At 36.8% G+C, this 10,684-nt stretch overlaps 1 protein-coding gene across 1 annotated transcript; it reads left to right on the forward strand.

Moving 5' to 3' along the window:
* The first annotated feature begins 3,773 nt into the window (after positions 1 to 3,773).
* Positions 3,774 to 4,430, forward strand: LOC133825100 (secreted RxLR effector protein 161-like). Its single transcript, XM_062258090.1, has one exon. It carries the CDS (start codon positions 3,774 to 3,776, stop codon positions 4,428 to 4,430), a length of 657 nt encoding a protein of 218 aa, XP_062114074.1.
* The last annotated feature ends 6,254 nt before the right edge of the window (positions 4,431 to 10,684 follow it).

Genomic DNA, 10,684 nt, shown 5'->3' on the forward strand with positions numbered 1-10,684 from the left:
CAGCTCATATAACACAATGCACAGATGATAACCAGGGCTAGCGCTCTCAAGCTGCTCCCTTTGTTATCTTTTCGTTTCTGGCTCCCAGTGGCCAATTCGCGCTCCATGCGCTAAATTTATGAACGGTACTCTTAGACCGCTTACACGTGTCCCTTGGCATAATACCAACGATGACACAAAACAATTCTCGGGAGCACTTAGTCCCATCACAATCATATATTTCGGGTGCAGTGTTCTTACCTTTCAATTCGCTGGTTTCCGATATCACGTAGCCACAAGCACGGTCCTCTATCCCGAGCTTCTCCAAAGTCCTAATCAAACACAAATATAATATTCCTTGTCATTAACCAATCCAAGACTACCTTCCCGGTACCTAATCCACACTCTCGGAACCCCCAAAACCCTAGAACAACATCCCGGAGACATCCCCCGAACCCCCGGAGCAAAGGTCAAAAATTGCAAAATATCACTCCCTGAAATTTGCCTTGTGCCGCGGCACCACATTCCTTGTGCCGCGGCACCCACCTCCAGAGACCCCTAGGCCGCGGCAAGCAAAAGTCGTGCCGCGGCACACCATCGCAGACCCAGATTTCTGGGTTTTCCTTCGCATTTTCCCGAGCTCCAACCTCACCAATTCACCCCAAACTCTATCCTAAGTCCCAAAACCAACTCTAAACCCCTAACAAACCTCACAACAACCCAAAGACATCATGCCTAAGCTCACTCACACCTTCAATCCTAAAATTCACTTTTGAATTCCCACTTGACAACTCAAACTAGAAAAGTTATGCACAGCTTGAATTCAAGCACGACCCACACTTCAAACTCCCTAAACCTTAACAAAACAAATCTAATAAACATACAGAGACCTTACCTTAAGTGATAGGTTCAACCTCCAGCTCTTGACCTTCTTCCCCCTTGGTTTCCAAATTCTGAAATTACATAAAACCAGCCACCAACTTATCTCAATTCACCTTCCTTAACTAAAATTCAGACTTAAAACTTGGATATAGCATAATCAAAATCTTACCTCTGAGTTTTCTTGGCCTAAACTTGGTTGATAACTTCAGACATCCCTTGATTCTCCTTCCAAGAGTCTAGATTTCTGCTTCTCCTTTCTATCTCCTTTTTGTTCTAATTCTAGGTTTCCACCATTCAGCATAAACCCCTCTCCAAAATATTATACGTATATGTTATTCCCTCAGCTCAAACTCATCTATTTACTACCAAATTACCATTTTAACCCTCCATTAATATCACTTACTAACTAGACCTCAAGGGCTTATTTGTCCTTTCCCTAACTTTGCAATTCTACCACTTTCCCAAAGAAACCTGTTACTTTCTATAATTACTAATGGTTACACAGGTTACCAAGTCACCAGTTACCTTTATCTAGTTTCCTAGGACCGCCTTGGCACGTGCATCACGTTTGTATCACAGCACCCACACAGTACAATTCACATATCATAATTATCACATAATATAATTCACATAGTCATATAACATGCTTAAAATCATAATCATACATCTTAATCATAATAATCACACATAATTCCCATCATGCCCTCCCGGCATACTAATCAAGGCCCTTAAGCCTTATTAGTGAATTTGGGTCGTTACAGTTATTGTCATAGGAAAAGTGGCAATCAAGCACTTTGATGGTACTATTCGAATGCTGAACAATGTTAGACACATCACGGAGTTAAGGAGGAATCTCGTGTCACTTGGTGTCTTGGAAGATGAAGGCTTCAGCTATAAGTCAATTAATGGCTTGATGAAAATCTCAAAGGGGTCTCTCACTATGAGGAAGGGTGAGAAGAAGAATGGATTGTACATTCTGCAAGGTGAAACAATCCTGTCATCAGAAGCAGACACAGTGAAGCACCAGGAATCGGAAATGGAGGTTTGGCATAAGAGAATGGGGCACATGAGTGAACAAGGGATTAAGGAATTAAACAAGCAAGGCTTGCTGAGAAGTTTCAAATCAAGCTCTTTACCATTCTGTGAAGCATGCATACTGGGAAAGCATCACAGATTAAAGTTCACCGCTGCAACAGATGATTCAAAGAGACCTTTGGAATATGTACATACTGACTTGTGGGGATCTCACAAGGTTGGAACTCATTCAGGTAAACATTTTTTTTCTGTCTATAGTTGATGACTTTAGTAGATATGTTTGGATATATTTGCTTAAGAAAAAAGATGAATGTTTGCTAAAATTTAAAGAATGGAAAACTGAGGTGGAAAATCAATATGATCGAAAATTGAAAGTGTTAAGAACTAATAATGGCCTAGTATTCATTAACACTTAATTTAACTTGTTGTGTTCTGAGTATGGTATTGTTAGACACAGAACTGTTAAGCACACATGTCAGCAAAATGATGTTGCTGGGAGAATGAATAGGACTTGGTTAAATAAAGTCAGATGCTTGTTGATTAGTTCTGGATTGGAGAAAAGTTTTTGGGAAAAGGCTTTAATTATTGCTTGCTACTTAATAAATAGAAGTCCTAGCAGGGTTCTGAAATTGAAAACACCTTATGAAATGTTACTTGGTAAAGCACCAAGTCTTAGGCACTTAAGAATATTTGGCTGCACTGCTTATGCTCACCAAAACCAAGATAAACTAGATCCTAGAGCTATGAAATGTATTTTTCTTGGCTATCCAACTGGTGTGAAAGGGTATAGACTGTGTACAATTGAAAATGGAAGACCTAAGATTGTTATCTCTAGAGATGTAGTTTTTAATGAACATGAGTATATTCACTTGAAAGTCGAGAAGGGTGTGTTTTCTGATTGTGCAGGAAATAGCAAGGATAGGAAAGATCTGGCTGAATTTGAAATTGAGTTTGGAATGCTAACATCAACATCAGATGATCAAGCTACTACACAAAATGATGGACCTGAAATAGAGGAACCAAAACCTGAAATTGAGGTGGAACAATAAGAAACTGATCAGTTAGATCAAATAGAGTTGGGAGACTATCAGTTGGCTTGGGACAAGACTAGAAGAGAGATAAGGCCCCTAAAAAGATATGCTGAAGCAGACCTCATTGCCTATGCTTTAGCTACTGTTCAACCAAAAGAAATACCATAACCAACAACTTATGAAGAAGCCTTTGCAAGTAAATCTAGGAAGGAATGGCTAGCTGTTATGAATGAAGAGATGGATTCCTTGAGGAAGAACAAGACCTGGGAACTGGTGCCAAGGCCATATGACAAGAAGATAGTGTCATGTAGATGGATCTTTAAGATCAAGGAAGGTGTGACAGCAAGTGAGCCAGCTAGATTCAAGGCTAGACTAGTGGCAAAAGGCTTCACACAGGTTGAGGGAATGGACTACACTAATATATTCTCGCCTGTGGTAAAATACAAGACTATAAGAATGATGCGTGTTGTTGCTGCACATCAGGATCTTGAAGTTGACCAGTTATATGTTAAGACTGCCTTCTTGAATGGTTTTCTAGATGAAGTCATTTACATGGAGCAGCCACCTGGTTTTTAGGTGGAAAACAGTAAAACAAAAATGGTTTGTTTACTTAAAAGGTCACTATATGGGTTAAAGCAATCACCAAGACAATGGAACAAGAGGTTTAATCTCTTTGCCTAAGAAATTGGCTTTATCAGGTCAAAATTTGATTCTTGTCAGTACTATAAGGAACTGGAAACATCAAGCACAATTTTTCTATTGTTATATGTTGATGATATGATGATCATCAGCAAAGATAAAACCAAGACCAAATTTATTTAGGACAAACTCAAGTCTGAGTTTGAAATGAAAGACCTTGGGCTAGTGAAAAAGATTCTAGGCATTGAGGTAGTGAGAAATAGGAAAGAAGGCAAGATGGTTCTAACTCAAAGTAGCTACATTACAAAGGTAATTAAGAAGTTCATTTTGGATAATTCTAAGGCTAGTGCAGTACCTCTGGCTGGTCACTTCAAGCTGTCTAATGACCAATGTCCAAAAAATGAAGCCGAGAAAAGGGAAATGGAGAAGGTTCCTTATGCTGTGGCTGTAGGTTGTTTGAGGTACATTATGGTCAGCACCAGACCAGATATTGCACACTCTTTGAGTGTGTTGAGCAGGTACATGTCTAATCCTGGTACTAAGAATTGGAATGCTCTGAAATGGTTACTGAGATACTTGAAGGGAACTTCCAAGTATGGTTTGATATATGAAAGAGATCCAGCAAAATTGTTTCTAAATGGCTATGTAGATGTTGATTATTCATCTAATAGGGACAATAGAAGGTCCACTACAACTTATGTATTCGTCCTAAGCAACAGCTGCATCAGTTGGAAGTCTCAACAGCAACAAGTGGTGGCTTTATCCACAACAGAATCAGAATTTATGGCCACCACTGAGGCTTTTAAAGAAGCAATTTGGATACAAGGGATTCTACAAGAGTTGAAGCTTTTGAAGGATAAATGAACTATTTTTTCTGACAGCCAATCATCAATTCACTTGTGTAAAAATCCTGTTTATCATGAGAAGAGTAAACACATTGATATCAGGATGTATTGGTTAAGAGAAAATATAGAAGATAGAGTACTAGAATTGGAGAAAGTTCACACAAGTGACAATCCTGCAGACATGGGAACTAAGGTTCTCACTTTCAGCAAGTTGAAACATTGTCTCAGCTTGCTGAACATTGGAGTTTGTTGAAACACTTAGAGTATATCATCATCTTTGAAAATCAATCTTGGGACTGTTAATCTTTAGAGGATCAAGGTGGAATTTGTGGTAATTAATCCTCCTAAAGATCAACCCTTTACCCAACTCAGCCCCAAACAGAAAGCTTGTTAGAAGTCTATTACCGAGTCTTGTTTTGGCTATGATCTATAAATAGCTTTAGTCCCTTACTTTTCATTATACAACTTGTAATAAAAACTTGAGAGAAATAGAGTTTAGAAAAGTGTGTTAGACAGAGAATTAAGTTCTTTGTGATTAAGAACTTTGGGTGTACTCGGGGTTTGGGGAAAAACTGAGACTGTTCTTCCATTTTTTAGTGTTGTGAGCTTGAGAGATTATGTGTCATTGGTGTTTGTACAAGTTCAGTTTCTTCATAGTGGATTCGAGATGATGATTCTCAGCTGGAGTATGGCCAAGGATCAAATTGATCCCTAGGACCAGAACCAGGAAAAAATATGTGTTGTTATTTCATTGAATTCTAGTTTTATATCCTGCAAGATTGATTAGTTTAAGTTTCATTAATCTTGTCTTTGATGTGTTTTGATAAATCAAGTATTTAGGTGAATCTGTTTGTTGAATTAATATCCAACATTATCTTTGGGCTGTGTTGATATCCTTCACGTCATATATATTTATACCTACCTAATACCCTTTTGAGGTTGTGAAACTAAATAATAATAATTAGTTATTGTTTATGTAAAATGAGTAAATAATTAGTCTACATATGCTTTTACCAAGTTTTTAATACAATGATAACAAATAATTCTACAAGATGAGGATACTTTCCATTTCTTTTTTTTTTTAAGGGATATTTTCCATTTCTGATATGTGCATCAAGACGGAAGCAACACTATGGGTCCCATTTACAATCTTATTTTCTCTATTCAATATGTTGTTTTGGGTCAAAATCTTCCCCGTAAATGTTTTCTCTGATTTTGTTTAACTATAAAATCAATGCATCTCACTTTGTTGATGAAGATGGCCTAAATTGCACACATTTCGTTTGCATGGCCAAAAAGAATGAATGTGTTTTTCGTTAGAATGAATAAAGAGAACAAATGGGGTGTATCTGCAAAAAAACACTCTAATTCTAAAGTCAACACAATTCTCTCTCTCTCTTCATTCACAATCTATTCGGAATATTTCTGAACTAAAGTCCAAGATCCCAAAATCTCGCCTCTCTTCCAATATTTATAGAAAACATGATAAAGAAGAAAGTTATAAAAGTTATCAAGATTTCTCCACATGGCCGACTTCACTCACTTTCTTCCCGTCTTTTTCTCTCATTCATATTATGAGCTCAAATGCTCATCGATCATGTCGCTCAGCTTCGACCTTAAGCTCTTCGTGCAGTTCATCTACTTTGAGCATAGAGCTCATCAATCTATTCAATCACTTTGAGCTCAAAGTTCTTCAATCTATTCAATCACTTTGAACCCAGAGCTCAACAATCTGTGCAATCACATCGAGCTTAGATGTCATCAATCTATGCAATCACACTAGGCTCAGAGCTCATCAATCTGTGCAATCACACTGGGCTCAGAGCTCACCAATCTATGCAATCACATTGATCTCAAATCTCATCAATCTATGCAATCACATTGAGCTCTGAGCTCATCAATCTTTACAAGCTCTGTCAAATTCTTCTCTTCAAATAAGCTCCTGCTAGCTCTTCTCTTTTATGAGTTTATTCTGGGCTCTGCACTTCTATAAGCTCATTCCGAGCTCGTGCTTTTTGATGCGCTCATTTGGAATGTTGCCCTGTGATATGAGCTCACTCAGGGCTCTTCTTTCTTTTCAATCCGCTTTTCTTAAACTATTAAATAAAAAAAATGCATTTTACTTAATTTATATTTCCTACTTTTTTGGGGAAAATCATTCCTGTACATTTACTTATATTAAAATAAACATTCCCTATAAGTTAATACCATCTCTGTTATAAATATTATATATGTGGATATTTATAATAATGAAGAACCACTAACTTATCAAAGTAAAATAGCAGATTGTATTTAAAGCAGTTACCTGATTTCCTTAAGGCTTGTTTATCTGTATAAATATGAGTCATTCTCCTATTGAAATAATGCATACAAGAGTTTCACTCTCTCTTTACATCTCTCGGTTCTCTCTTTACATCTCTCGGTTATTCTATCTATTTTTTTTCTTTATACAATAACAATCTCCACTTTATTCATATTTGAATTATTTTTATTTATTTTTGTGATTCAACTGTGTTTTATAATCTCAACTGTAATTTTTCATCACCGCACACAATTATTAGACATAAACCAAAATAGAATATTCTTTTTTTTTGTTTTTTGAGAAAGGTAAAAATTAAGAAATTCTCTCATATTTTCTAAATGTCTATACAAGAATTTCTGGGCACATAACTTTCCATTTCATTAGTTTGTGAATTTTTGAAAACCCTCAAAATTAAGACAAATAATGTTTACACGCCTCTTATAAAATAAAAGTATAAGTGGCCCCTTGCTACACACTCCACTACCACCGTCCTAGCCTAACTACTAAAAGTGGAACCATAAGATGCAACAAAAATCCCTCGTTTTTGATAGATAAATTAACAAAAAGTTTTTTTTTTTTAATTTGATGAAAATCACATATAAGGAAAGCGAAAAATGTACACTGTGTGGTTCTCATTTTCCACCTCGTTTTCCTTGTTCTGAAATATCTCCAACAAATTACAAAGAACAGCACATAGTTTTTTCTAGTGTTTTAAGTTGCCTATGTGAATACACTAATTATCGAACCATGACACGTTTTTAAAAGAACGATTTTTAGCCATTTTTAAACAGTTTAATTGTAAATGATAACAGTGATTTTTTTGGGTCAAAATTTATTACTAGATTGCTAACACTTTCTTTGAAACTTCACTTTCCCAAGACAAATTTAGTAGGAGAAATGACGGACCTAAAAGTAAAAGAGTTTATTCCAATTTATCTTCTGTGATTTGGCTAAATACTCATTTACACTTGTTATTTTTCTAAAATATCATATTATGTCCATTGTTTTTTTTTTAAATGTATAAAAAATATCCCTCAGCTATTTTTTGGTCAAATTTTATTTTGAAAAGACAAAAATCCCTTACTAAAATTATTTAAAATTCTATTTGATTTGTTATTAATTATAACAAATATTAAAGAGAAATTAATAAAATTTTAAATTGAAGAGATTTCCCATTCTCTTTCCATAACTATGCAATCATCCAACACTTTCAAAATATTTTCCATTTTCTTGTCTCGTCACAACCTTCCAAACCATTATTATTTGGTGCCTAATCATACACTTCTTCGATTTGTTAGAAATAGAACATCATAGACTATATGAAACAAAGATTCACATAGCACAAAATCAAATTGAAAATTGTTGAGCATAAAATAAAAGTACCTACAAAAGACACTCCGATGCTTAAGTCAGCACAATCATCAATGCTATCTCTCTTCATTCACAATCTATTTAGACTTTTTCTGAACCAAAATCCAAGGTCCCAAAATCTAGTCCCACTTCCACTATTTATAGAAAAAATAACAAAAAATAAAGTTAGAGAAGCTTATCGGGATTTGTTCACGTGGCCAGCTTCACTCACTTTCTTCCCACCTTTTTCTCTTATTCATATTATGAGCTCAAATGCTCATCGATCATGTCGCTCAGCTTCGACTTTAAGCTCTTCGCGTAGTTCATCTACTTTGAGCTCAGAGCTCATCAATCTATTCAATCACTTTGAGCTCAGAGCTCATCAATCTCTGCAATCACACTTAGCTCAGAGCTCATCAATCTGTGCAATCACACTTAGCTCGGAGCTCACCAATCTATGCAATCACACTAAGCTTAGACCTCATCAATCTTTGCTATCACATTGAGCTCATCAGAGCATCAATTTGTACAAGCTTTGTTGAACTCTTCTCTTCAAATAAGCTCCTGCTAGCTCTTCTCTTTTATGAGTTTATTCCGGGCTCTGTCCTTCTATGACCTCATTTCGAGCTCTTGCTTTTTGATGTTCTCATTTGGAACTCTACCTTGCGATGAGCTCACTCGGAGCTATTCTCTCTTTATAATCCAACTTTTCTCGAACTATTAAATAAAACAATGCGTTTTACTTAATTTATATCTTCTACTTTTTTTGGGAAAAATCATTCCCCAACAATTGCCCCTCGCCTTTTTTCATTTGTATTATTCAATAACTGATAAAGGCGGTTTTCATTGTGCTTGATTTGTTTTGCTCAATACTTTATCCCAAGAGATGCACATGCTTAGATTTCTACCAAGCATTTATTACCAGTCCCATCTTTCAAATTCCAAGTCCATCACGCGGGAAAAAATTTCTATCTCATATAACCGCCTTGTCCTTTAACCTTCCCTTCTACTTCCAAAACTTCTACCATTTTTGTAACGTCCCAAAAATGCTAATAAGTCTTAGTGCCTTGATTAGCGTGCCGGGGGTCATAATTGGATATATGTGTGTGATTAATTGATTAAATGCGTAACTACATGGCATGCATGATTTATATGATAATAAGAATATAAATGTATGTTTATGAGTATTAAATATGCATGTAGGTCCATTCTTGTTAATAAGGGCATATATGTACTTTTGGCCAGTTGAGGGCGTAAATGTGGTTATATGTGTTAGATGATTGAGACAACATTACTATGTGGATATATTTGCAGTATTCGGCTCGAGGTGATCCTAGTGAGAGGATTAGCAAAATACTCACAACAGGGTTTAATACCTAGCTCGGGGCGAGCCTATGGGTATTTCGGAAATTTAGCGTATATTTAGGATTTATCGATTAGCTGGTAAGTATTTGGTAATTAGTTGGGCATGTCGGGATTAATTTGGAATTTTTAGGAAGACTCGAGGAATTAGCGGGAAATGACCAGTTAATAATAGAAATCTCTCAACTCTCCCACTCTCACGTTCTCTCTCTCCCTCTCTTTGGGTTCATGGAATTTGTTGAGTTTTGAGGCTAAGAAATTAAGGGTTAAAGGCTTGTTGTGTTTGGGAATCAGCTCAGGGAGTGGGGATATCACTGAGGTAAGGATTTTAAGTTGTTAATTATGTTGAATTCTACTAGAACTTTAAGCATGCATGGAAGTGGATTATAAGTTTGGTTTTGAGTGTTTGGAGAGGGTATGTAATTGTTTCTGAATTGATGTGATGTTTAGGCCGTGTGAATGAGGATTCCAGGCTTAATTCTTAGTTTGGTTGGTGTTTGGAGTGTGAATTATTGATTTAGGCTAAGGGAAAATGCAGTAGAAAGCTTGATTTCTGGGTTTCAAGGGCTCGCGCCGCGGCCCTATTCATCAGATGCCGCGACTTGCTTAAATTTCGAGGTTTGGGAGCCTCAGGTTTTTAGCCCAGGTGCTGCAGGGTATAGAACATCATGACCTGTGTCCTTCAGCAGAGAGGGTTTTTCCCTCTGAATTGAGCGTGGTGCAGCCCTTAAGGGCTATGCCGCTGCTCAAATGTGAAATATTGGATGTTTGAGAGTTTTAAGCTCAGGAACCCAAATGTTAGGGCTCGGGAAGGATTCTACCACCCGGGTTTGTAAAATTCAAGGACCCGGAGGCTAGATTAATATTCCAAAGTTCATATTTGGTTTAGGGATTGATGGATGGTTATTGTGAATGCGTTGTAACTAGGTTATACTGCTAAGGCTCGAGATTGAGGATCGTGCTCAGGACCACTCTACATCCTTAGCTCGGGACTCGAGGTAAGAAAACTGCACCAGAGTTGTGAATGGGGCTGAGATCCCTTGTAAATGATCATATGTGAGATTATAAATGTATTTTTGATGGGAGATATCTAGATAGGCATGTTTGTCTGTGATGCTTTCGATTGTGTGTTTCACAACCTATTTATTTGTTATGTTTGATGTGAAAGTCCGACCTAAGGGAGTCGGGGCTGATGTTAAGCGTGCGGAACGCAGCTCGGCCTAAGCTATCTAGGATCAACTAAATAACTAGAGGGCTCG

This window comes from Humulus lupulus, chromosome 3, assembly GCF_963169125.1.
Source record: "Humulus lupulus chromosome 3, drHumLupu1.1, whole genome shotgun sequence".
NCBI classification, from domain to species: Eukaryota; Viridiplantae; Streptophyta; class Magnoliopsida; order Rosales; family Cannabaceae; genus Humulus; species Humulus lupulus.